At 52.0% G+C, this 26,276-nt stretch overlaps 1 protein-coding gene across 1 annotated transcript in view; it reads right to left on the minus strand.

The window, feature by feature from the left end:
* Positions 1–12,244, minus strand: part of COL6A1 (collagen type VI alpha 1 chain) — a 31,952-nt gene extending 19,708 nt beyond the window's left edge. The window contains exons 1-19 of the mRNA XM_026107438.2: positions 11,902–12,244; positions 10,879–11,008; positions 7,687–7,887; positions 7,221–7,380; positions 6,769–6,891; positions 6,652–6,672; positions 6,346–6,366; positions 6,194–6,238; positions 5,726–5,779; positions 4,344–4,388; positions 4,214–4,240; positions 3,747–3,773; positions 3,606–3,650; positions 3,312–3,365; positions 1,779–1,841; positions 1,046–1,108; positions 543–596; positions 418–453; positions 69–131 (exon numbers count right to left, since the gene is read on the minus strand). Coding sequence (XP_025963223.1) covers positions 69–131; positions 418–453; positions 543–596; positions 1,046–1,108; positions 1,779–1,841; positions 3,312–3,365; positions 3,606–3,650; positions 3,747–3,773; positions 4,214–4,240; positions 4,344–4,388; positions 5,726–5,779; positions 6,194–6,238; positions 6,346–6,366; positions 6,652–6,672; positions 6,769–6,891; positions 7,221–7,380; positions 7,687–7,887; positions 10,879–11,008; positions 11,902–12,010 — 1,341 coding nt within the window. The 5' untranslated portion in view covers positions 12,011–12,244. The remainder of the gene's footprint in view (positions 1–68; positions 132–417; positions 454–542; positions 597–1,045; positions 1,109–1,778; positions 1,842–3,311; positions 3,366–3,605; positions 3,651–3,746; positions 3,774–4,213; positions 4,241–4,343; positions 4,389–5,725; positions 5,780–6,193; positions 6,239–6,345; positions 6,367–6,651; positions 6,673–6,768; positions 6,892–7,220; positions 7,381–7,686; positions 7,888–10,878; positions 11,009–11,901) is intronic.
* Between the last annotated feature and the right edge of the window lie 14,032 nt (positions 12,245–26,276).

Here is a 26,276-nt window from a genome sequence, read left to right on the forward strand (position 1 = left end):
GCCCCTCACTGCCAAACATGCTGCTATTTGCAAACAGATTCCAAAGACCACCCTGCGGATGCAGTTACCGGCTGTCCTCTTGGCCCACGGTCACCAGGTGAGCCTGGGGGCCCTCTTTCTCCGTTGCCACCCTGCAAGGAGATGATGGAAATGTGAGTTCAGGAGCTGCTCCCCACCAGGGCTGTACCTCGCTGCCCACTCCCAGTACCTCTGCATGGGCATCAGACAGCCACGCTGAGGGTAAAACTCTCCCTTGAAGCTCCCATCTCAGTGAGCTCAACCCCGGAGCTGTTCACCCCGACATCCTTTTTTGGTGTGGTATCAGCCCACCAGCACAGGGACAAGCCCTGCCAGCGAGGGCAGCTCCTGCCCCGGCCCTGCCTGCAAGGTGCCCAGCAGCAGGACTGTCTTACTCACCCGTTCTCCAGTCGGGCCGTCTGCACCTGGAGAGCCCTGTAGAGAAATGACAGAGGTGGTCACGCTCTAGGGACTGCCAGCAAGCAAATACAGGGTCCCACCATTGGCATGTGTAGAGGACTCACCTCATCTCCTGTCTCTCCTGTCGGTCCAGGTTCACCAATGTTGCCAGGTGCGCCCTGCATAAGGAAATCACAGAGGTTCAAACAAGACAAATAAGCAAGTTTTAGAGTAAAGCCCTGTGTGCTGACAGCACAGCACAACTTAGCCTTGGGCAGCCTCTGTTTTGAAGCTATGGCTGGAGCGAGCACCTTTCCCCCTGCCTGCAAAGCAGGGCTCAGGGCTCCTCACATGAGCCCCTGCATGTTGAAGGCTGCAAGGAATGTTACTGACACCTCCTGGGACTGGTAGCATCCTTGGGAAGCAGTGGGGCAGCAGGGGTATCCTGCCTTGGGTCAGACTGACCATGGAGCTTCTCCATACCAGCTTCACAGACCCATTCACCTATCAGTTTGGGCTATCAGAGAGTACAAAGAGAGCTGCCACAGCAGTGACCTGGGAGCTGGCGATGGCTCTGTTGGGGCCACACAAAGCAGAGGACAAATGCACACATGGACATTTCACCAACCTTCTCTCCAGGGCTTCCAGGGATCCCCTGTCGGCCAGGTTTTCCGTCTTCTCCAGGTTCCCCCTTGACAAGGATACAAGGTGCCATTAAGACTTTGTTCAGTACTGAGAGATGGATCCCATTCTATAGATATCATCAGGAGCCAAAGTTTGCCCCCAAATGCCCTTTACTTTGCAGCCCAGCCTGCACTCTCTCCCTGGACACCTTGCCTGGCCAGCGTTTCCCTGGGCTGCTCCCCAGCCCCAGCAGATCCCTCCACCAGCCCACTGGCCCAAAGCAAGCTGCCCTTTTGCAGGAGCCACTCAACATTTTGGAGCTGCTCGTGCACAGCCTGCAGGTGCATGCTAACCTCAGGCACACAGAGAGCTACAAAAGAAGGAATAGCTTGGAGTCACCAGCAGGCTGGGCACAGCCCTAGTCATGACGGCCAAATCTTATCATGGGTGATAAACAGCATCCTCCAGCGTGGGCTCACCCCCAACCAGCAACAGGAGGCCAGAAATGGATTGACCACTGCCCCTCTTGGCTGTGCCCCTAAATCTCAGTCTCTCCCATGCAATCCTGAAGGGTTTTCCCCATCTGCAAAGGGGGTGAGAGCCATCTCCCCATGCAAAGAAGTTTCCCGGTACCCCTCCACATGCATTTTGTTTGGGCAGAGCAAAGAAGTCCAGCAGTCCATCATGCTGGGGAGAGGGAGGCTGGAGGCGTGTGTCGTAGGTGCACCGTGGCTTACCTTTTGCCCCTTTGGTCCATAAGCACCAGGATCTCCCTTGGGTCCAGGTGGGCCTTGAACTCCCTGTTGAAAACCAAGCCAGAGTCACTATCTGCAGGAAATCAGGCACAGACCAAGGATCCTTGCAGCCTGGCACAAACCCGGAGTGGGAAGGAAGGGAGGGATGCGTACTCAGGGGAGTGACATGGGGATAGCACAGCACTCTTACACTGCTTTCATGGAGCTGTGCGAGTCACACTGTGGTGACTCGATTGCATTATGAAATGTTGCAAAATGCAATGTGCTTCTGCAATTCAAAAGAAAACAGCAAAAAAGGTGGTTGGTTGGCCCTGTAGCTGGACTGCAGTGATACTGATACCGTTAAGGGCATGCCATCCTGGGAGCAGAAGGGATCAAATCAATTCTGTTGAGGGGATCATGAAGGTACAAGTGTCTCCCCACACACAGAAATGACCAGACAAAACTGAGGGAATGTGATTTCAGAATAATGGCGTCCAGAGCCCTCCAAAGGCTCTCACTGGTTCTCTGATTAGTGTGGGATGACCCATCTCCAAGACTCAAGGAAGGACTTACAAGTTATCTGTGCTACCATACTTCTGGTTGAAAATTTGCTGCTCTTGACCAACAATGCACAATTTAATATAAAAAGGGTAACTGAATAGAAAATAGTGTGATCCTATATTGGATTTTGGGGGAAGGATCATGCCTTATTTCAGGTTAATATTTTTTCAAGGCGGGATCTAAATTTGGGAACTCTAACCTGCAGAGATTAAGTCTATGCTTGTAATTTTATATGCATATGAGCACTTTTATTCACAAGTCACAGATCTCCAAGTCTAATGGCAGAAGGAAGCATGAGGGCCTCTCTTCTTGCCCTCTGCATAGTACAGACCATAACCCAAATATCTCTATGTGCTTCAAGGCTATCTTGCAGAGATGCAGAAGATCTTTTTACTCACACAGGGACAGGGAAAACACCCACTGCAAGTGGGTAGTTGTAAAGCCACCAGATTTAACATTGCTAGGATTTTACCTACTGGGTCTCGTAGTGATTCAGCTACTGGGATTTTCCTTCCCTTCCTTGGCTCTTTGAGAGCAAAGCCATTCTCAGGCTCTCCAGAAGAGCTCTTTGTGTGGTGTCTGGGCACAGCAGGCTGGAATTTGTTAACCTTGGGCTTGCCTAATTTGGCACTGAGCTGTGTTAACCGAATACCCTGCCCTGAATGCCCTCCAGCCAAACACTCACCCAGCACATGGCTTCCCGGGCAGCACAGTGCAGAACAGGGGGAAAACTGAAAACTCTATAGCAAGGACAAGGAAGCCTGCTCTGGTGAGTCCTCAGAGATGCTGTGCCTGGGATGAGTATTGCATGTGTACAGGTATATTTCCAAGCATGGCAATTAGCTGTTCCCTGGCCACAGCTCCCTTCCTGTGGTGCTCCTCACTTTTGTGCCATAGAAATAGGCCCATCTGGCCTTTCCAGTGGGCTGTGCTCAATCATTTGAATGAAAATCAAACCCAGGGAATACATACATCAAATCCCGGTGAGCCTTTGCAGCCAGGTAATCCAGGGTATCCAGCTTCACCCTGTTAGAAAGATAAAGTGAGCATTTCCATGAGCAGTGCCTGTGGGAAGCCCCTGTCTGCAGGTCCCAGTGCCCTGAAAGGGGTGGTCCCAGCCCTGTTTCTGGCTGGTAGATGGAGGGCCCCACAGGGAGGGAGCCCCAATGCACTGTGTGTGGCATGGGCTTCAGTTCCAGGACACCAGAATGGTTTTGGAGAGGTGTCGGGGCAGGTTAAGCAAGGTACCCCAGTGCAAAGATTTACCTTCATGCCATCGATGCCATCGATTCCACGCCTGCCCTTCTCACCCTGAAATGGAGACAAGACACCGTGAAGTGATTTCCAAAGCCCTTTCCCCACAGGCATCAATGTGAAAAAATAAAGGGTACAAAAGCAGAAGCTGACCTTGGCTCCCTTGGCTCCTCTTGAGCCCTGTGAAGGGAAGGAGAGAGAGGTCAGATTCATCCCTCTGCCACACTGTTGTCCCCATGCCAGCTCAGTCGGAGGGGACAGGATTTCGCAGAGTCCCGAATGCCGCTGGTCTCTCCCCTTCTGCCAGGCCATGCCTGTTGCACAGTGGTTGTCTGCACCTTGCAGTGCATGGACAGACTCCCTGGGGCTGCATCGGCTGCCCCTCACAGACTCCCCTTCTCCCCCAGTGCAACTGGTGCCAGGAGGGGGACAAGGGTGCAGTGGCTGGGTTGGGCAGGAGGAACATGTGTGCACACATGTGCAGATGTGTACCTGACCTGTATGCCATCCAGCTGCACAGGGCAGGCCAGCTCCAGGGCTGCTCCAGGTGCGGTAGGGCAGGCTGGGCTAAGCGGGCAGGGGTCATGGGGAGCCGCTCAGCACATCCTTGCCACCCTCACCTTTTCTCCTCGACTTCCTTTGTCACCCTAGGGATGAAAGAAGAGAGAAAAAGGGAAGAATGAAAACAATGGTACCATGGAGCCTGCGGCTCATCTAGAAACCATGCCCGTGGCTCGACACCCTAAGTACCTTCATTCCTTGGTAGCCAACAGGTCCCATGTCCCCTGGCCTGCCCTGGAGGACAGAAATAGAGCGTTACAAAGGCAGATACCAGCAGCATCTGGGCACAAGCCCCCCATCACCATGGGGGCAGGTTCCTCCAGTCTCTTGGTCTGGGATTGGCCCCCGGCTTTTAACATGCAGACACAGCCAACTTTTGAAACATGGTTTTGCAGTGCCTCTCAATAAGACCACCCTGTTGGGCTGCACTTCTTATCCCCCAAGTAACACCCACATCCTCATGGTGGCAGCTCTTATTTTAGCTGAAAACACAGTGGAGAACTAGGTCAAGTTTATTATTCCAGTCAGAGGCGTGCAGGGCGTCTTGGTGCAAACTGCTGCTGGATTGGACTGCAGCCATGACCCCCCAATTACTGCCACCACCAGCCCATAGGAGGGTGGGAGCGCAGGATTACTGCGGGTGGCAGAAGGGACTGGCCTTCATCTCCTGTCCCTCCCAGCCTGAAAACCAAGCCCTTCCTTGGGGTGAGGGAAACTGTGAGCTTGGGACACATCATCTCAGATTGAAGTGGAGGGCAGAAAACCCTTGGGAAGAAAAAACATGCGTACATGTCACGGGATTTCCAAATTGGTAACACACACACTGACTAACTGCACTTATGTGTACAGGAGAAAGGCACCTCCCAAAATAAATGTACCTAGTAAAAAAAGGGCGGAGGAAAGAAAAATTTTCCTCCTACTATTAGCTTATTATTTACCAAAGGCTTCCCTGTAACACTGCTGTGCTTGTAGTGTCAGAGGACACAGAAGGGAGCCCGGAATACATCCTCATGATGGCATACATGAGTCACAGAAGTGCCCTCCAGAAAGAGCGGTTATTTTGGGTGAGGAACAAGGAAGCCTTGTAGCGATGGAGAAGCAGGCTGGCCTGCCGGGCCCAGCCCGGACTGCCCTGCTCTGCCCACACTGCTGCCCACCAGGGAGAAGAGTGGGCTGGGAACCTCCGGTCAGTGGGGTGGCTGCAGGCTTGGAGCGGAGATGGCTCAACATCACCCCTTTCATCCCTGGAGAGGGCTGGCTACAATCCCACCGAGCACCTCATGGAAATGCAGTGATGTAGGGGCAAGGGCTGGTATCCCACAGGGGGCAGTGAGGGAGGCAGGAGGTGCAAAGCCAGGGGGCTGTCCAAGGGCCACCTTGGCCATGCAGAGTGCTGGGTACAGGCTGGCAGGTCCCACCACAGCCCCCATCTGGGCACCCATCCTGTCCCATTGCACTGTTGCTCAGATGTTGAGGATGCATTGGTGACCTCCAGCCAAAATGCAGGCGCAATCAGAAAATAACATTTCCTGCAGCACTTGAACAGTCACCAAGGCCAGTCCTTTACTTACTGGCTCTCCAGCATCTCCTTTCTGGCCGGGAAGACCTGGCTTGCCTCTTTCTCCCTGAAACGCAGGACAGAAATAAAGTTAGCTCATCACTCTTGGGCATAAAATGATAAAGAAGTGCAGAGAGAAAGTCCTAGCATCAGTGCTCCATGCCTTTGGGAAGGAGAGGGTGGGCAGACTCTTCCCCCAGTTGCCTGGACACATGGCACATGCAAGTGCAGAGTGGATCCACATCTACATCACTGGGGTGCAGTGACAGGACACTGAGATCCCACACACCACCGTGGGCTTGCTGGAAAGCTGCCGGGTGGCTGGCTGTGAAGGAGAGCCATCCTCTTCCCCATGCTCAGTGAGGCTGAGAGCAGGGGAGGGCATGGGGTCCTCTCTGCTTTTGGAGCATCTTCTGATGAACCTGGCCCTATTGCCCCACATCCCCAGCAGAATGACTGTGGCTTGTGGCTCTTCCCTCACCTCATTGCCTGGGTCGCCAGGAGGTCCAGGGAGCCCTCTGGGAGGCTGTGAGAGGGCAGGAGAGAAACACAGATTAGATCATGGGCAGAGGCACAGCCTGGGATGGGGGCACACAAGGAAAGGGAATGGAGGGCCTTGAAAGCCCAACTCACCTGGCATTCAAAAGAGCAGCACTGTCCGGAGAGAAGGAGAAAACAGCATTAGAGGCACTGGGAAGCACCAGCACCAGGGACAGGCTGCACTCTACTCTGGGGAGGAGCCACTCAGGCTGGCAAGGGACCCAGCAGGGGCTGCCTTCAGGACATGGGACCATGAAGCCCCTGCACAGCCTGGGACAACTTGTGCAAGGGCCAGGGAGGCACTGCCTCTCCGTGCCAGGGTAGAGGATGGGCTCAGGCACCAAGGATGGTGCTTGACATGAGGGACTGGGGTTCCCGTTGTGCCTGGGGCACACTCACCACTTGCTCCACATTATCTTTCTGCAAGACAAAAAGCAGAGAGAGGGGGTTTGTGAGGGACAGGCAAGCCCAGGAAAGGGGCAGGCCGCAGAGGGGATGGGGGCAGGTGACGCTTACAATCATATTGATGATAGTGTTTATGGTTTCCTCCACGTCAAGCTCACGGGTCGGCATCAGGCTGGTGGCAGTGAAGTTGCGACGGTAGGTATGATCTGTGGCAATGATGTTGAGCCGCTGGTCCTGGAGTGGAGAGGCAGAGTGAGACCTGCGGGCACCCATGTGGGACCTTCCTGGGAGATGCCTCATGGCTAGGTGTCCATAGGACACCCTGGAGAGCTGCACCCTCCCTGCACCCCTTGGCACCTCCCCAGGCTGCGGCCTTCCTTTAGCACCAAGGCCCGCTAGCCAGCTATGCTGTGTGACCCTTCATCACCAAACATGGCTGCTGTGCTTGGGGCATTCAACCTCTCCTTTGCACCAAGTGCTACTGTGCTGGTGGTCTTGTGGGACCACCCGGGACATCCACCACGTGAGCGCTACGGGGAGCATCCTGCCCGCATGATTCATACCAGATGGTTAGGAGAAATGGCAACAGAGAAGACTTTGATTCCCAGATGTTTGGCTTCATTGGCAGCATCATCCAGGCCTCCGCAGGGCTCCTTGTATCCTTCCAAGGGATGCCCATCAGTCACCACGATCAGGTATTTATTCTCCTTGTGATGGGAGCCACTGTAAGGGTTTAGCACACTTAGCTGGAGAAAGGCAGCTTGGACACCTCTAGACACTCACCCTGAGCAGCACAGCAACATACCCTCACCCCAGCCAAGCTGGAGCGCTAGCAAGCTGCCACCCTGCCATCCATTTAGTATCCACATGACCACCTCCTCCTCTGTGGGGACAGCTCTGCCTGGTGCACAGGGTAGTCCTCTCTGAGACCTCCTAACCTCCATTCATCACAATGTTGCTGCCGGAATTACCCCATCCATCTCCCCCAGTATGCCTAGCCATGGGCACCAAGGTGGCCCACTGCCTTACCCAATGAGCAGCTCCTCAATGCCTCGCTTTATGGCACAGTCTGTGTATGTGCCCTTCCCGATGTAGTTCACGGCTGACACCCGGTTCTTCAGCTCATTCCTGCCACTGGGCATTGAGGTGAGGCTCTTAATGAGTACAACCTCGTCGCTGTAATGCAGTGCCCCTGCATTCCACACCAAGTTTCGGTCACAGCGGTAGTACCTGCATGGACAGACAAGGATATAAGCTTTCAGAACATCTGGACAGTCCCTGACCTTGCTACGCACCTCTGGCTCTGCCTTACATGCACCCGCTCACAACGCAAAATGCAAATCCTCTGCCAAATATAACACGACCTTGCAAGGGCTCACTGCTTTCCTGCAAGGCACAGCTTCAGCAAACATGGGACAGGACAACTTGACAGGGCTAGGATATGCTTTAGGTGCAAATTCCAGCTGTGGGAGCTGGTTAGCTTCCCCAGAGTAGGTGGAGGGGTGAAGGACTACAGGTAGTGGCCACCCACAGGAGTCAAATAATTTGGCAGAGTGGCTCCCCAAAGAGATACCAAACTGCAGTGGCTGGAACTGAGCAGGAGACATTCAGCCAGATAATGAGCTACATATGTGCAAGGCAGGTAACCACTGAAACAGCATATCCAGGGCTGTAATGAATTTTCCATTCCTGGACGCATTAAAATCAAGGTGGGATGTGTCCCTCTGAAAAATGCTCAGACTCAAAGAGGGATGAGCATGTACATTGAAGCCTTCCAATACATGGTGATCTGGGTTTGTTTCGTAGTGCCAAGGGAGTCTGTGCCTGTGAGTACATGGATACGGGTGTGCAAAACAGAGGCATTGCGACTTCCATAGGCCTTGGCCTGAGGTCAATCCCAGTGCCTGAAAAAGGGTCTTTTCAGGATGCTGTGAGGCTGGGGCCAGTCCTGAATGGACGGGGATGCACAGCCCCCCCATGGTGCCTGGATGTAGTCCCCTCACTCCTCCAAAACTGTCTGTCTACACGGCAGCACCTTTTCCCCAAACCTTATGAGTATCACCCACTGATATCCCCTCCACTCTCCTGACTGCTTGCCACCACCAGGTGCCTTGCTGGCACCTCATGCCATCTGCACCGTGCACACTCCAGATGCCTGGCAGCACTGTGTGCATCATGGTGGACGGCAGGGTGACTTCTCTAGAGGAGGTGAAGAGCAGCAGGGTAGGCATGGAGGCATTTGGGGCAGGCTTGGGAAGTCAGTCTGTCACTGCAGGGGCTCTGGATGAGGCCCAGTGCCTTACTTACGAAAGAGTCAAGCTGCGATGATGGAGGCCTGGCAGATTATTTCCAAGCATGAAGCTTCTGGTCACTTGATGCCTTATACCATAGTCCTTATGCCTACACAAAGGGCAGGCAAAATGCCGATTGCCTCTCACCTATCCTGAGAAGAGGGCCTTTTTCCCCCTCCAGTTCTTGCAGCACCAGGACATCCTCCCTGCTGCACATTTGGGCACCAGCACACCTTTCCTGGTGCTTGGAGAGGCTTGCAAAACAGCATCCACCAAAGGGAGCTTCCAGGTGGCTGGGTCAGGTCTCAGCACAGAGCTCCTTGCTGCAAGGATGCTGCCAGGCATCCAGAAGCTTTCTAACTGGGGGCCACGTGGGACTTCCTGCCTGGGCACCCAGATTTGGGATGGGAGGGGAGGAACAAATCTCCAGGCCATATGGCTCAGAAAGCAGGATGCATCCAGATCCACCACACCTTGAGGACCATCTCTGATATACTCTGTTGCTATGAATGGTCCACTAGCAGACCCAAAGCCCTGACCAGAGGGGCTATGCATGCCCTGGGGAGCTATGCTTTGCCCCCTGCCTGGGCACACATGCCTCCAGCACTCATGGTGCTCCTGCACATCTCTGAATGTCCTCCCAGCAAGGTGAGCTGTGGCATTTGTCTGCAGCCTGTCTCAGCATCATGTCTCGGGGATCTGGGTGCTTGGGTGCCCCTGGATACCAGCAAGCACCCTTGCTCTGGGAGGAAGGCAGGTCTGGGATGGTGGCTGCAAGGGTGCTGCCTAGGAGCAGCCTCGTGGGTAAGCAGGGATCAGATAAAGGACTGAGCAGTGGGATAGATAAGGGGTGCCCCACAGAGGCCCCCATGACTGCATTCAGCCCCACAGGGTGTCCTGAGGGACAAGGGGATTCACTCTGTTGGGTGCCTTTTGTGCTGGGTTTAGCATCAGAGGCATCCAACTACCATCCAAACTCCCAGGTTGGCCTTGGCCCAAGGACTGCTGGATGACAAGGATGCCCACTGGCCCCATCCAGCAGCCTGGGGCATTCATCTCCCCCGGCCTCGAGTCCTCCAGGACTCCCCTTCATGAGGTGCTCTCATCTGGGGTGGGGGAGTAGACAGGTGACATGCAAAAATCAGCCCTAGAGGCCCCTGCTTCTCTCCAGGAACCCTAATGTGTCCTGGGGACAGCAACAGAGATGCCTCCAGGGAAAACCCTGACACATGGGAGAAGATGATTCCCATCCAGATTTTCTCCATCTCAAAGCAGGGTCACCCCATGCCTGCCCCGAGGCCTACACCCCTGTCTGGCTACCTTGCACAGCTCTGGGATTGTTCTTCCCCCATTCCTTCCCTGCCTGATGGGGAGTAGCATCGCTTTAGCCCTAAAAAGGCCAAAGGCAGTGGGCTCGAGGAGCCATTTCTGCTGCTCCAAGGAAGCCCTTGCTTTCCCAGGGGCAGACACAGACAGCATTGCTTAAGGCACACTGCCGCCTTCAGTGCAGCTGGAGCAGAAGTAGGGCGGGCACAGGGAGCAGAGGGAGGAGATGCTCCCACACATCCCCTTGGCAGCCTTGCTTTCCTCCCATCCTCGCCGTGCACTGGCCTACGCAGTGCTCTCAGCATCCCACTAAGCCCAAGGCCCTTCCCCATGCTTGTCTCTCACAGCCATAGCAAAATCAGGGTCTAAACCCAGCCGGGTATATTCAGCACAGAAAAGAAAGGGCCAAGCCTATGCGGGCTGACTCACTAGTGTGCAGAATGGTTGTGACCTCAGCAGGCTGGGGACTGTGCTGGGTTGATGGGCAGCGAAGCATCATTTCTAGGCTGCTACAGACCCCTGCAAGTACTTTGTTCCACATCTCCCTTGCAGAGCATGCACAAAGAGCCCTAGATTGGCCCAGGCAAAACAGCAAAAGAGTTACCTGTCCGTTAACTTATCAATGAACCGGTTGGTGAAGTCTTTCACTTGCGTGACTAGGTCCCCAAAGGGCTTTACCCTTAAGGCGACACTTTCTGAGGTATCCAGAACGAAAAACAGGTCCACAGGGCAGTCTGGGAACAAGCACATAGACAGAGGAGTCGCAAGACATCCCTCCTGCAGCGATTGCCTGGTGCACACTCTGGCCGAGGCTGTGTGGGGCTGTCCACGCTGTTGGCATGCACTTGCCAAAGCACATCTGCAATCCAGCTCCCTTCCTGCTACACTCGGAGGCTTTGCACTAAGTGGACTGCTTTCAAATAATAATCCCATGTGAGGACATGCACACATACATGTATAGCTGAGCTTTCTCTCCTGTAGCATTTCTGTCTTGTCATTGAGGATAAACTGGGTTACATCTGAGCATATATTCAGAAAATACTGGTTTGTTGCATTTAGCAGCTTCCTACGTATTTTTTTTCCCCTTACATTCAAAGGATGTCTTTGTGAGACCAATATTAGTTATTATTTAAAATAATGTGCTGCTACAGCAACAACTTGAAAAAAACCAACAATACATAATAGCAATTAACACAATGAGAAATCAATGATTTTCTAAAACATCTTGGCATAAATATTGCAAAGGAGAGCAAAAATAAAAGAAGAACTTAGCAGTCAGTGACAAAATCAAACTCTTTCAGAAAGCTAAACTGATACCAGCTGTCTGTCATCCTCCCCTCCTGCATCCCAGCCCCAGCAATAACACACCTGAGAAGACAGAACCAAAGAGAACCAGAAAAAAAACATTGAAGATAGGTGGGTACATCTTGCAAATACTTTTTAAACATGCATCGCCCTGCTCTGGAAATACAACTCTTCTCCAAAACTTCCTGACAAAGCTGCAACAGCAAAAAGCAGCTGAGGCGTCAGCTCAGCCGTGCAGGGAGTGAAACAGCAGTCACGTTTATCTGCTAATCTCAGAGTAGATGCGAGAGGTAAAACACCCTGGAAGGTGGCCCAGGCTTACCTTGAGCATTTGCGACTCGGCTGGTGATTTCTGTGCGTTGAGCCCACAAGCCTCCCTGCAGGAAACAGACTTGAAGTAGCAAAGTGAATAAGAAGTTTTGCAGCCTCATTTTGCTTGCTTCAGATTACCATTTAGTTGGATTCAAGAAAAAGAAACGAAGGAGAAACTACTAGCCAAGAGGCCACAATCCAAAGGAAAGAATTGCTGAAGATATTTTTATGGCTTTCTCCTTGGTTTCTGTGGAAGGAAGAGCAGGCAGGAGGGTCAGGGCGAGGAGGAGATTTTTTCAGTCTGAGGACGGAGGGAGGGATCAGGGCTGTCAGCTGTTAGTCAGAAACGAATGAGGCATTTTTTGTTATCCTTTTTCCGGATGTCACTGTACCTGCAACAGCACCCCTGGGTTCTGCATCTGCATCCAAGTTGTTGATGCCCTGGAGACAGAGATCTCCTTATGCAGAAAGTGGGGGTGCTGCAAGCTTGTCAAAGACTACCAAAGGAAGCCCCTGCATGTTGCTCATCAGAAACACCTTTTGGGACCAGCCTGGTCTGCATGTGGCCAGCAATGCAAGATGGAGCTGGGAGAGAGCTTTGGGCATCTGGTGAAGGATGCAAGTTCCCCACTCTTTCTGCCCAGAGCTACTGGCCAGCTGCCAAGCAGGAGAGTGGGCTTCTGGTCTAGGAAAGCCGGTGACAGTGGGAGGAGAGGCAGCCGCTGGCTTCGAAGGTGGCCCATCTTTGCCCTCTTAACCCCAGGGCCCCTGCTTGGGGCAGACTGGAGCTGCTCCATGGCCATCTTGGTGGGAGCACTGCAGAGGTATCAGGCTTGTTTCTGGAGAAGCACCTTCCTCACAGGCTTTGAGGTTTTTTTTTCCTCTGTCAGAAACCTGAATGGCAAGCCAAAAAAAAACTCAGCAAGGACCCCCACAGACTGGGAAAGAACCCCCTGAGCCCTAACCCACTCCCTGCAACATGGGCAGGGAACGGAAGCTGGAGCAGGGACAGGGGAGCAGAGCTGTCAAGACCAGAAGGCAGAAGTTGAAGCCCAAAGCCTGTAGCTAGGCTTGGAGATAGGTACCTCCCACACTGTTTTCTCCTGTGTGACAGTGTTGGCCACACAGTAGGAGAGCCTGAGGGCACACAGCAGTGGAGAGGTGACTCCACAGCCCTTGCAGACCTTCCACTGTCCAAGCCCAGTGCTGGAAACCCAATTTGCACCTAGCCACCACCAACGTCACGCTAAGGGAGCAGTGATCCATGCAAGCCTAATGCTCAGGACTGTCTGCAAGGCACATACTTGCAGGAAGCAACTGTAAAACTCATTTTCTGCCAGCATTCTCCTACTTCACTTTGCAGACAATACTTTATGGTTCAAATAGCACTTTCACAGCTACCTGGCTAAGGGAAAGCAACCACTCTTCCATTGCTTCTCAGCTTTGCCCATATTTATGCTCCTGCTTATGTATTTGCACGATGCTTTTCCACTCCAGGTTTCTGCACAGCCTCTCAAAGAAGAGTTTCCACACGCACTGGAAACCACCTTCCACTTTGTCTTTTAGATTAGTCAAAATAGTCCTTTTCCCTGTGCTTGTTTCTAGTCACAGCATAGCCACCCATTAACTGTCCTGGGGAAAAATTTGAGTGCCAGGATCACCAGGAAGGGTCAGAAACCCAAGAAAGAACGGGGAAAAGGGTTATCTCTTAAACCCCTTTCTTTCACAGAGAGTAAGGCTGGGTCCCCAGACATCACCCCAGACATCACCTCCTTCTACAGTCACAGCTAATGATCAGTAAGGGTTAACGACCCTGTGCCATGCTGCAGAGTCTCTCCAGTGACACTGGGACCACAGCGAGGCAGAGCAACAGAGAGTGACGTCCTCTGTTAGGGACCTAAGCTGGGAACGGCTTGGCCTCTGGGTCTGCCAGGACATCCTTACCTACAACAGTTCAGCTTATCTTGCCTTTGGGCCAGGTTGCCCCGTTCTGGGGCCGATCATCTGTGCATGTCATTCATGAGCAGCTACTGGGACAGCTCTAGGGGTTCTTGCTGAGGGACCTCCAAGGCAGTGCGGTGTTTTCTCTCTGCTCTATGTAAATGCCATAAATGTCCTCACAGCCATTAAAGTCCAGCACAAAGAAAGAGGGTTCTTCAAATAATTCACTTAAGGGAAGACTTTGAAATGTAGGTCTGGTCTTTAGTCTAATTTTCCAATGGATGCCAACCTCACCTCATATAATTCACAGTTGTGACCATTTCTTCTTTTATGGGCATGACCTGAGTCCTCCCATGCCTGTCACATCAGCAGGGAACCATCACCCTTCTCCACAGTGCAGAATAATTTATTTTCCTCTCTGCAGCATTGTGACTACAACTCTTTAAATTCATGTGGAGATCCACTTTGGGAATCCATCATTCCCTGGAAGTCAACTTTATCTAGTCCCAAATTCTCCTCCTAGAACATCACCCAACTCTTTCCCTTCCTTCTCCTCTTCCAACTCTCATCATTCCAAATCACGAACACCCAACTACAAAAATGTAGCGGCTTGTCCAGCTTTCATGCACAAAAACAAAGACAACCTCCTTGTACAAGTGATTCAGAAAAAAACATTGTTGGATGTGGGAAGAAGTCTCAAGTTGAGATCTTTGGCTAGCATTAAAAAAAAAAAAAAGCTGCACCTCCACTGATATGAAACTACATTAGTGGAGGAGCCTGTCCACAGAAAATTGAGGCAGATCCATCAGATAATGACTCTTTGAATAAACAACGATATCAAAAATCAGTGGAAGAAAAGACAGACTATGCTAAAATGAAATCTAATAGCCAAATAGCACAACAGACACATTTTCATGCCAAATCCCTTCTAAAAAACATGAATAGAGCAATTTAGGTGCACGTGTATAAACTGAAGTTAAAGCAAAGGAAAGAGGAGAAACTGGTGGTCTCAAGGTGGGGCAGGACCACTGTCAGGGAGTCCCTGCGGCTCCATCCCCACAGCTTCTCCATGCTGCGGTGCCAAGGCTGGGAGGGAACAACATGCCTTTCAGGTCCAGCCCCCCAGGTCAGGCACCACAGCAGCGTTTCACTCAGTTCTCTCTGATTTCATGGGAGATGGACCAGAGGGAAAATCCCTGTGGTAGGCATAGATATCCCATAGACCTCTCCTTCCTTGGGGAAGGGGAGGAGATCTGCAAGTACAGCCTACAGAGAGCCTCACGCTCCCATTTGCTTTGGTTGAGAGGTAGGAAGCCCAACAAGGCTCCCTCTCAGAGGCTGGGCAGCACAAAGGTGGGTCCCCATAGTATAAGATAAAACCATAGCAAGGAGATCACTCCCCTCAACCCCAAAAGAGGCAGTTTTTTTGTTGTTTCAAATAAAGGATTTTTCCCAGCCTCAAAGCTTTAATATCAGTGCAAGCCTGATCAGTCTATAAAGCCAACAAGGCTCCCAGAGATGGGGGAGCTTTGCAGAGCTATGCTGGTGGCATCGGGAGATGAGGACACTGACAGATAAATTTTCAAGGCATCTTACCTCTCAAACTCACTGAAGATGGTCTCCCAGAGATCCAGCATGTCTGGGGACAAATTCCTGCTATGTGGCAGTTCAGGGGAACCTGATTGTATGGGAGAAGCATGAGAGTGGGGCATAACCACCTCATTGTGTGGGGCTCCCTCCCCATGTCCCTTCCCAGGGGCCGAATCTGAGGTATAGGACTCCTCTCCTTGTACTACAGCTCTCTAACACACCTCCCCGGGGATAGTGTGGGGGAAGCTCACCTGGGCTTTTAAAAACCAGCCAGAGGCTCAAAGCAAGGGACACTTTGGGAAGGGACCTGTATTTATCAGGTCAGCAGAGGCAGCCTGGCATTCTGCAAATAAGTGAAATTTCCTCCTTACTCCTTCTCTTCCTTCCTTCCTCTCCTTTCCTCCGGAGAAATTGGTCAGAGCAGAAGAATAGCTCAGCCCTGCTGGTATTACAGATTTCTGCCCCTCCTCTAAAGAGAGGAGGGGAAAGTACATCCATCTTAAAAACTGCCTGGTTGCTCTGTAGAGGTTTGTGAACTAGAAGCAAGTCAGCAGTGCCAGTAAAGACTTAATGATAATGGTATGGCTTGTGCGAGGCACCTCCTAGCCGTATATGGCCCTGCACAGCTGCAGCCCATCAGGCCCAGCTGCACCCACTCCCCCGCGCCCCGCAGCGCGGGCCGACAGCGCCCTCGGCGTGATGCTGCAAGAAGCCAGCAGTGCTGCAAGCCGTGCAGGGAGCTGGGCAAGGCAGAGTCCCCCCTGGGCAGCAGGCAGTGCCTGGGCCGCCAGAGAGAGCGATTCCCTGCCCGGTGCCTTTGCCGTTAACCCTAGAGGTCTGAAGGGCTGTTGCCGGGCATAACATTCCGGCTGTGTTTTCTGTGATATCTAATAGGACTGTAATCTTGGATTCACGTACAGTTTCAAGAGAATTTTTTTTGCCTTTTCCAGGTCTACAGTGCTAAATCAGGACTAACAGCCGATAGCATCCCCAAGGCATTAAGCTGCTGTTTCCTTGGAAAAGTACAGGCCAATTTTGCTGAAATTCAGCTGATGCCTGGCCGGCCCTTTGCTAGGAGTTTGGAGGCTGACCCAAAAGCATGTTGCAATCATTCGACCTAATACTATGTTGTCATGTCCCAAAATCTAAGGACATGTGCCTGTGAAGAACATCCCCTTTCTCTGGAAGATGCCAGGGCAGCTGAACCCTCACACTTGGCCAAACTCACTACACCTGGTATCCCAGCCCTTTGCCCTGCCTCCTCCACACCACCCCTCACAGTCCTCCTCTGTGCCAGGTATAGCCAGCACATGCCAAACCCTGCCATGGTCACAAAGAGGGCCCCCCCTCTTGGGTGTCTTCATGATGAACCCCACACTGGGGTTCCCCTCTCCATGCACCTCCTTGGAGTCAGCCTCCTTCCAAAACGTGGTACAGGAAGGCAAAGGGAAGCCCGCTGCAATGCCTGTTTGCCCCAATGGGCGAGTGCTCTCTAGCCAGAGTGGAAGTCACCCAGCTGGGCTTTGGGCTGCCAGTCACAGTCCAATAGAGCCATTTCACACAGTGGGAGCAGGGCTAGCAAGTAAGATACTTTTAGTCCAATTCCTGTCCGAACCAGGGCCAAAAAAAAAAAAAGAAAGAAAAATTAAAAGCAATTGGGACAGATTTTTTTTTGCCTTGTTTAGCAGTTGAGAAAAGAATCAGTTTGCTCCATTTTTCTGATATTAACTCTTTCATGAAACTTTTTCTTCCCCTTAATCAAGTCAGTTTTGAAATGGAAAATGCTCTTTCCAAAAGAAATAAGGAAATGAATTGAAATGATTTCCCCAGGGAAAAGCCAGGACCAAACTCACTGGTATACTCATAGCCAAATGGTTCATTTAGAAAGTGGGGAATGGCAGAGTGCCAGGTTTCCAGCTCCATGTTCTGTAGCCGGGACAGTTTCATCCCATTACACATCCCTGGGAGAGACTAGAATTAAGAAGTAACCAAAGTTTCCCTGCTTGCAACCACACGAAACAAACACCAATGTCCAGACCTCCAGTCTGGCTGAATCACATTCCTCCACTTCCTGGGGACATAAATACCCAAGACTTACTAAGTGTTTGGGATGACGGAGGCGTATGCTAGAAAAGACTACTGTGCTCTGATTGCCATGGGGTGACCACAGGCTATTTACCCCTGGGCTGGCTGCACGACCCCAGCCCCTGAAGTGGCAAGCAGACACAAGCCAGCTTGTCCATGAGTCAGCAGGGTCCGTGCTGATGTTTCTTTCTGCCTCACCGCCCTGTCTCTGTGCCTCAGTCCCACGCGGTGGGAACAGTCGTGGTCCAAGCTGAGCGCTGGGCCAACCACAAACTCCGCTGAAGAGTGTGGTTTGTGGTGTTTCCACACATGATAATTTCAGTTCCCACAGTGGATCTTTGCAGGAGAAGGCAGTGGAGAAATCCCTCCAAGCAGGAATGTAGCAAGGAGGGCACCAGTGCCTCCAGCTACGCAGCTGGTGACATCTGCAGGTGGGATGCAGAGCCCTCAGAGGGGTGTAGTTTGTAAGAGGAGGTTCTTGCAGCACATACAGGTATGTGCAGGCCTGCAAGCTTCATACTGCAGGCTATAAAGCAGATGCAGCAGCACGGGTGCACTGGGAAAGGGTCTCATGCTCATCATGTCATCTGCTCTGGCAGCTACAGGCATAGGAGAAAAGCCAACTCATGCCATTCAGCATCTTCTGAATACCTTGACATTTTTACTTTAAATGGCACCTTTACAGTTTTTCTTCTCCTAATGGTCTTATAAATCTTGTAAAAGACAGGACAGCCAGAACGTGGCGCTTCCCGTCTGTTTGAATCACTGGTTCATCTGACCTAATGTGAACTTCTCCACTTCTCAGTTTGCCAGCTGGGTTTTTCTTTTACTAAATTGGTTCGAGTAGGCCCAGAAGGACTTTTCCCTCTCCTCCCTCTTTTTCAGCATAGCTTGGGAAGAAAATTTTCAGCTCCCACTAGAGGCTGATGGCACCAGGTAGTGCACAGTTTGCCTCTACAGACTGCCTTCAAAATTCAGGCTGAAGCAGCTCCGAGAGCCCCAGCCTCTTCCCCCCCTTTTATTACATGCTGTATAATCCCCCAAAGTGAACGTTCACATTCGCTGGAGAAACAAGGGAGACTCGCTCCAATAAGCAGCTGCCTTCAAAGGCTTTCAAAGATGCGACGAGCTGCCCAGTGCAGCTGCAGTGAGTTCAGGGGCTCAGAGGCATTGGGAGGTGTTGCCTCGGCTGGGGGATTTCCAGCCACCCCACCTGCCCCCTGCCAGGCCAGTGCGTGGGGTGTAAATCCGAGCACCGGTGGGGACGTTCCCCTCCTGCGGCGGCTGTGAGGGCGGTCCCGCTTTGCAGACCCGTTGTGTACAGGAACAGTGCAAGGGGTAGGGCAAGGTACAGCTGGCCACGCAACGAAGCTGTAGTCCCTGCACATGTCATTGGTTTGGGACGGGTTAATTTTTATCCCTGTTACCTCACACTGGCCTCTAGTTCTATGGAAAAACAAACCATCTGGTAATAATATTTCTTTAATAGCTGTCTGAGTCTGTGGGAAAGCTTGGCTTAGTTTCTTAGAAAAGAAAGAGAGATCAAGTGAGAAGGAAGATTTTAAAGGCAGCATTGCAGGAGAGGAGATAACACTTTCCAGCCCTTTCTCCAGCCACCTCTTCTGCTGCCCTTGTCCCCCTGTGTCACAGGTACAGCTGCATGCCATCCCCGGAGCCGCTTGCCCAGGGCAGCCAGTGCCAGGCTCTGCCTTCAGGTCCACACTTCTGTGTCACTTGAGGACATCTTCAAAAGGTGAGATCTGTCCCCTCCAGCAGCAAGCTGCAAACCCCTGTCCCTTACTCGCCCCAACCTGTCCTCAGGGACCCATTAGCCATCTTTGTTGATGAGAAGCAGGAGATGGTGCCCATCTCTGCTGCAAGCACTGCCCTCCTCTCCTTCACTTCCAGGCTTGCTAAGGTTGTGCCTAAAACATCCCACTCACTCCCTGGGCAAGACCTGTCTCTGCTGCTCATTCACTCCATCATACTGCACAGACCCCTGCCGCTGCATTCCTGGCAAGCAAAGGAGGGAGAGCACTGCTGCCCTGAATCCTCCCTCTGCTGACTATTCCCCACCTCTGGGCTTTGCTGCAGAGAGGTGAGGAAGGAGGAATGAGTGTGTTCACACAGGCAGTATAGAGGCATCGTCTGTGCAGGAGCAGCTGAAATGGTAGGTGTTCTCCAGAGCCACTTAGGATTGAGCCTGTGACTCTCCTCCCAGTCCAGGGCATGTCTCCTCCCTGGTAGAGCCAACCCCCAGGAGGCCGGCAAGGATGGTCAGACAGAAGTCTGCAACACTCCTGCAGGCTCTCTCAGAAAGGCCTTCCTTGCCTGCGGATGCAAAAGGCTGAAAGCGGATCTGAGCCCCAGGCGATACCTCCAGGAGCAGGAGCTGAAGTCTCACAGGGGTCAAATGGTACAATCACCCTTGGAAAAACAAGTGGTGCTAGGCAGAAATGAAGCTCTTTGGGCATCACAGCCAGCATTTGCCTCTCTTGCCAAACATCCAGAGCTGCTCTTTTCCTGTCCTTTAGCATTTTAAAATGTCTGAAATGAACTTGCTCTATATCATCATGGCAGTGACCCAGGACTGCAGCCTTCACAACACTAGTAACACCACTTCGGGATCTCAGGTTTTGGTTTGGGGCTTTGGTTCAGATGCTTATAGGGGGGCCAAATCCCAGTTTACGATGTGAATACATGGAGATTCTCCAATTCTGCTCCCTCCCAGGAGCCTAGGCCAGCAAACCCCTGCTCTGAGCATTTGCTTCTGAAGCTGGCACCAAGGGCTGAACAGGCCTGCGCGCTAGCTGCTGCAGCCTGAACCAACCTGTCATCAAGCATGAAAGCTTGGAAAGAAAGAAAAACCCATATCTGCCTGCTCCTTTACTGAGATCCAACCCAACCTTTCCTTAGAATCCATCAGTGTACTCAACCCTTTCTCCTTATTATATTGTCCTGATTCTGGCCAGTGACAAAGGCAGTAATGCCAAAGCATCACAAAGAAGGATGACTTGTCAATACTTCCAGCCTAACCAGAGGCTGGAAAAAAGTCAGGAACTACATAAGCCCTTTTCTCAGCCCAACTCTCTCTGTTGGTGTAAGGGAGGAAGTCTGCCCTGGTTTAGCTCTGATGCTCACAGAGTCTGTGCACGCACCAGGTAAGCAGCCACTCATCGTAACGGCACTTGGATGCACACTTCCAGGCAGCTGGGCTGCTCCATCATGGGTGAGCAAGCGCTTGCTGAGCAGTGAGTCCCATGAGCCCAGGCACTCCTCCAGTCCATTGACGCAAATAGACATGTCAGATGAGTAGCAGAGCATTTTCACTATACGTTTGCATGCTGGCCAGCAGAATCAAGCCTTGCACCATGACTGCAGCTCCTCAGCCTTAGGGCAGATGGTGGAATAAAAATATCAGCCAGAAGACAGAATAACTTAGTTTGAGTCAGTCCTTGCATCAAGGTCACCACAGCCTGACACTTGATGATCTGTGGGCCAGGGAGAAAACTCCTTTCCCAGAGGGATCACTACCACGTGGGTGTTGAGACATCAGGATGCAACTCATTCAACCTAGCAGGAAGGGCCTTTCCATGCTTGCACAGAGATGGAGTCTCACAATCTTCCTACCACCGCACCATGGAGATTTGAAGGCAAATAAAGCAAAACTAATTTTCATGACAAACTTTCAAGGAAAATGTATACTTTTCTTTCAGAAGATGAAAACATCTCAGAGTACTTTTTTTTAAAGCATCAGAAATATCTTAGTTTAGGGATAAAAACTACCAAAAGAGGAAAAGATTAGCAAAACCACTAGTATTCTTCTATTTCTGGAGAAGAAAAAAGAGGAGGGGGATTTCTGGTTTTCTGATAAAGATGGGAAAAGAAATCATAGGAAGTGTCAATGCTTCAGAGTCATTACTCACTAGTTCATAAACACTTAGCAGGTAATTTTTTTTTCCCCTCCAGCTGGACCCTGCTATGTCAACAGCAGCCTTCCCTCCCGGTGACCACCCAGTGGCAGGGTGGGATGCCCAGAAAATGCCAGCATCAGCCTCAGTGCCACCATCACTGGAACTGGGAAGAGAGCACTTGTGGTTTCTCTCGTGCCATAATGAAGCCGTTAAGCCTGGGTGTTCTCCCATGTGGCCTCTTGTGGAGGATATCCAGCAGGCACAGTATAAAAACTGGTTGGAAAAACATATGCTAACCCTTAGAGCAGTTGGATGGAGAAGATTTTCCATTTCTCGGCAGTAAAACATATTGCTTGGGCAATTCCCAGAGAGCAGAGAGTGTTTACTGGGCCAGGCACACCTTTCTTGGTAAGGAGGCACCAGGCACTCTAGGAACAGCAAAACAGCTTTGCCTCCAGCTGGAAGGACTGGGAACACCTACTACTGACTGCTAGGCAGTCACCACATTCCATACCAGGGGACTGGGGTGGTCCAAGGCTCCTGCCATTCCTTAATTTGCAAACCTGGGCCAGCACGTGTCACCAAACTGCAGAGCTGAGTTTTCCAGGTTAGAAAGTTGGGTTTCTCCTGGAATCTAGGTGTGGATTATGGTGCTATTCCTAAACTTCCTCCCCACATCTGTAGATGCTTGGCAGCCTGTTGCCACACAGCAATGCACTGGACTTTGCTCTGCCCATGGAGAACGCAGACCTAGGAGACGAGCTGAGCTGACGGAAGCCCAGCATGAAGCCAGGCACAGGGAATATTGATCCTCTCCTTGCCCAAGGAAGTACCCTACAACCAGCAGAGCTCACATGCACACAGCCAAGACCTTTGCTCCTCTCCTCACCTGCAATCCACAGCAACCCTGCAGCTTCCAGCTGTCCATGGGCATCCCCCCTTGAGCAATCTCTGCTCTGAGAAAGTCTCACACGTTCCCCAGGCCACTTTTTTCAGCCCTACATCTCAGTTTCCCCACACACTGCCACTCTGCTGGCCTCCTGGGTCAGCCCTGGGACTGGTCCCACAAAGGTCAGCAAGTCCCAAGGTGTAAGGAAGAGGCACAGGGCTGGCAGTGCTCCCCATCCTCTGCCAAAGCTGCACAGCAAAACTCCCAGTGTCTGTTCAGTGTTGGTCTTTTGCTTTCACTGTTCACCTCTCAATCAGTTTGTCATGTTTTTCAAAATGCTTAGCACATCACCATACTGTACCCCTTCTGGCCTTTAGCCTCCCACACAGTGCAAATCCCTCAGTCTTGCTGCATCACAGATCAGGTCTGACTCTTGCCACAGAGCCACAAGAGCATCCTTGCTCTCCTTCCTGCCTAGCCTCATATACCCCCTGTTGTCCTTAACAGTTTCACTTTCCTTTTGCATCTGCAGCAAGCCCCAAAACCCTGGGAAGCATGGAGGTCTTGTCTGCTTGAATGTTCTCCAGGTAATTTAATCTGGCTGGTTTCACATTACAGTGCTGCACAGAGCCAGCATGTCCCTTTTTTGCCCTGTTGCAGGGAGTTAATCCATCCTCAGGCCAGCAGTTTGCACGCATCTCAACTTTGTGAGGTCCCTGTCAGCCCATTTCCAGACTCTTTCTAGGACCAGTTTTGTCAATATGGATCATTCATATTCATTTATATCACTACAACAGGCATCACAGCTTATTGGGTGATTTTGCTCTTCAAGAACATTCATAGGATGCAATGTTTGCAGCAGAGCTCTCCTTACAGTAGAGCCAGATCCAGCCTGCAGCTTTTTCCTAGAAGTGTAAAACAAGCTAGCTACCCTTTCTGGCAAGGACAGCTTCCCGACCCACTCTGAGGGATACCAAGCACCATCTTTGGCTCTTTCACAGGCAGTGAAGAACAGATGTAAAACACTCAACTCTATCCCAAAACCTATCTACCCTCTTCTTCCCCCTGCTCAGCATTTAACTGACTGAGACAGCAGGAAGGATGCTGAGCTGGAGGAGAAATAAACAGGATGGCTGGTGCTTGAGGGAGACCCCTGAGGAGCAGCAGTAGCGTTAGCCCATAGGTTCAGCCCATCTCTGGCAGACACCTCCCAGAGCAAGGCTTGCTGCAGAGGCAGCTTGCGCATCCTTGCTGATCACAGCCCCTGCTGCAGCTACAGCTCTGCCCTCAGGTCCCCCTGGCCCTACTTGCTTGGCTTCCTCCCAGTGCTATGAGCCAGACATGTCACCGCTGTGCCAGGGCTGTGCTCCCAGCACTCCTGCTTAGCTCAGCCCTGCTCTTTGGCTGGGGAACAGCTCTTGGTTCGGCAACATCCTTGCCTGCAGCCCTAGGAACAGGCAGTGCTTTGTTGCCACTAGGAAAGGAACAGCATCATAAGCACTGTGACTCCATTAGCAGAGGGCTCCAGGACATGCCAGACATGGGGGGATGACTAGACAACTCTCCTGCAAGTGAGCAGAAACACTTGAAAAAACCTTCTATTAAAAAATGATAGGCCACCAAGATGGTCAGGGGCTGGAACACATGGCATACAAGGAGAGGCTGCAATTCTTCAGTCCAGACAAGAGGAGATTAAGCAGGGAGGGGAAAACCAAATCTCAGCCTTCCACTCCACAAACAGGGGCTATAGAAGAGAGAGCCAGACCCTCCTCAAAGGCACACAGAAGACAGACAAGAGGCCACAGGCACAGTCTGCAGCAAGGCAAATCCCAACAGGACACAAAAGATAAACAGCTTTCCATCACTGCTCTTTTACAGGAACACTTAAAGGTAAACAGGCTGATCCAAATCTCCAAACACTCACCCTCTTTTTAACCTTCCCAGGAAGAAGCAACCAAACACTGCAGTAAACTGACCTAGAGCAGATGGCTGGGGGAAGCAGGGATGCCACCTGCCTCCCCTCAATACCTTCACAGGCCACTGAGCCCCAGGCTAACCAGGAACATGAGTGCTCTGCACTTCAGCAGCTGCCCTGCCTGCAGAGTCAGCACCCATCCAGGGCCTGGCAGTCCCACAGAAGCCCTGGCAGAAAAGCCAGTGAAACCAGGTGAAGAGAACTGCTGATTAAAATCCTCCCTCCCCCAGGCCTGGGCAGGGATTCAGACCCTGCAGGTAGACAGCAGGCACCTGTGGGCTGACAAGGTGGGATATTTAGGGCTTTCCCCCCCCCCCCCCCTTAAATAGCACTATCCCCCACCAGCCCTGCCCTATATGCTGATACAGGCTGACTCTCACGTGTGTGCTTTCACAGCTCCAGGTGCAACACCACTTCCTAACGAGGTGGTGTTCCCTGCCCATCAGCTGTCTCTGTAGGGAGCCTTATCCCTGTTTCCAGCTGCTGTACAAGGGCACGTCTAGGACTGCAGCCATGCAAAGTGCTTGCAGATGCCCTGTGACTTGCAGAGAAGTGGGGAGGGAAAGCTCTGAGGGTCGGACATATGTCGGAGCCAGCCTGGCCCAGGGCCTCACAAGCATTGGGCTCTGATGGCAACATGTCCTGCTTTTTGTGGGGTGCTCACAAAGTGCCACTGCTCCAAGATACTGATAGGAGGAGAGGGGCAATGAGTCTCATCTCTAAGTCAGAGCAGGACCATGCAGTCAGCTGCTGGAGCAGAAGAAGAAATGCAGAGAGCTTGTTTTCTCACAAAAAGTGGAGGTCCAGGCCTGGAGCTGCATGCCGCAAGCTGTTGCCCTTGCCAGGCACTAAGCCTGTCTGGCTGCATTACAGATGCTGTTAAATCACAGGAGCTGTTACCAACTGATAGCAATTTGCATATTCAGTCCATGCATGTCATCCTCCAGCCCAGTGCAGAGGTAAGAGTACCAGGACTGGGCAGGAGATGCGGCAGGGACGGCTGAGCAGGCCCATGGTCCACCCCAGCCCAAACCAACTCTCCATGCAGATGGGGAGCAGCTCTCTGGCCAGATGCCGAGCCCGTATGTGTGCTCTAACTTAATGCTTGGCTGCCCGGAGCATGGCCAGCAGAGACGACTTGTTGTAGGCTAGTTCACGGGGTAATGGCCTGTTCCTGAGCAGACAGTTTGCTTCAGGACCACTCAGCAGATGTGCAGGACAGGCGACGGAGGAGAAGCAGTCCCTGCTGTAACGTCAACGTAACTGTAGTGGCTGAAACGTAGCATACTACTCCTGCTTGTGCCTGGCAGCTAATACTTACCCACTAGCCCATGTGAAAGCCAGGCAGGCAGGAGCCAAACCAGGACTTCCCCTGGCTGTGCTGCAGGCTGACGGCTCTGCAGAGCACTGGTGTGATAGGCCATGGGGCACTGGCGCCCCACAACGAACGGGGTGAATGCAGCCTAGGTTAGCATGGCCGAGGTCACCCCCAAGCAGAGGTCCCGCAGCAGAGCTTCACCAGGGGTACTTGGGGCAAGTGCCCCATGCAAAGTTAGAGCCAGTGCTCCCTGCAAAACGAGTTTAGCATAGATAAAAAGTGGGCTCCTGTAGCAAAACTAAAGCTCGGCAAACTGCTGAAATACAGGACTGTCCCTGGGCCCGTAACTGTAAGCCCTTTGCAGAGCCAAAGGAGAATAGGGGTAATGTGCAGCATGGAAACTACAGCTTGCCCTTTCAAATGGAGAAAAATGTTGGAATGGGCATTTTACCTTCATTTCCCCATCAGGCCAGGGTCTACTGAGACTGGGAGGGCAGTAATGGATTTCCTGGCCGCCTTGCTGCATTTCAGCCCCTGTGCCAGACAGGGTGGGGTTAGAAACCCCACGTATGTCTAGGCCAAATGCAAAGCAGAGGGTTTAGCCGGGCAGCTCTGCTTCTGCTAATCATTGGGTGATATCCTGGACCACTTTCAGCCACAGGCACTGCTACCT

Source organism: Dromaius novaehollandiae, chromosome 7 (genome assembly GCF_036370855.1).
Source record: "Dromaius novaehollandiae isolate bDroNov1 chromosome 7, bDroNov1.hap1, whole genome shotgun sequence".
Taxonomy (NCBI): Eukaryota; Metazoa; Chordata; class Aves; order Casuariiformes; family Dromaiidae; genus Dromaius; species Dromaius novaehollandiae.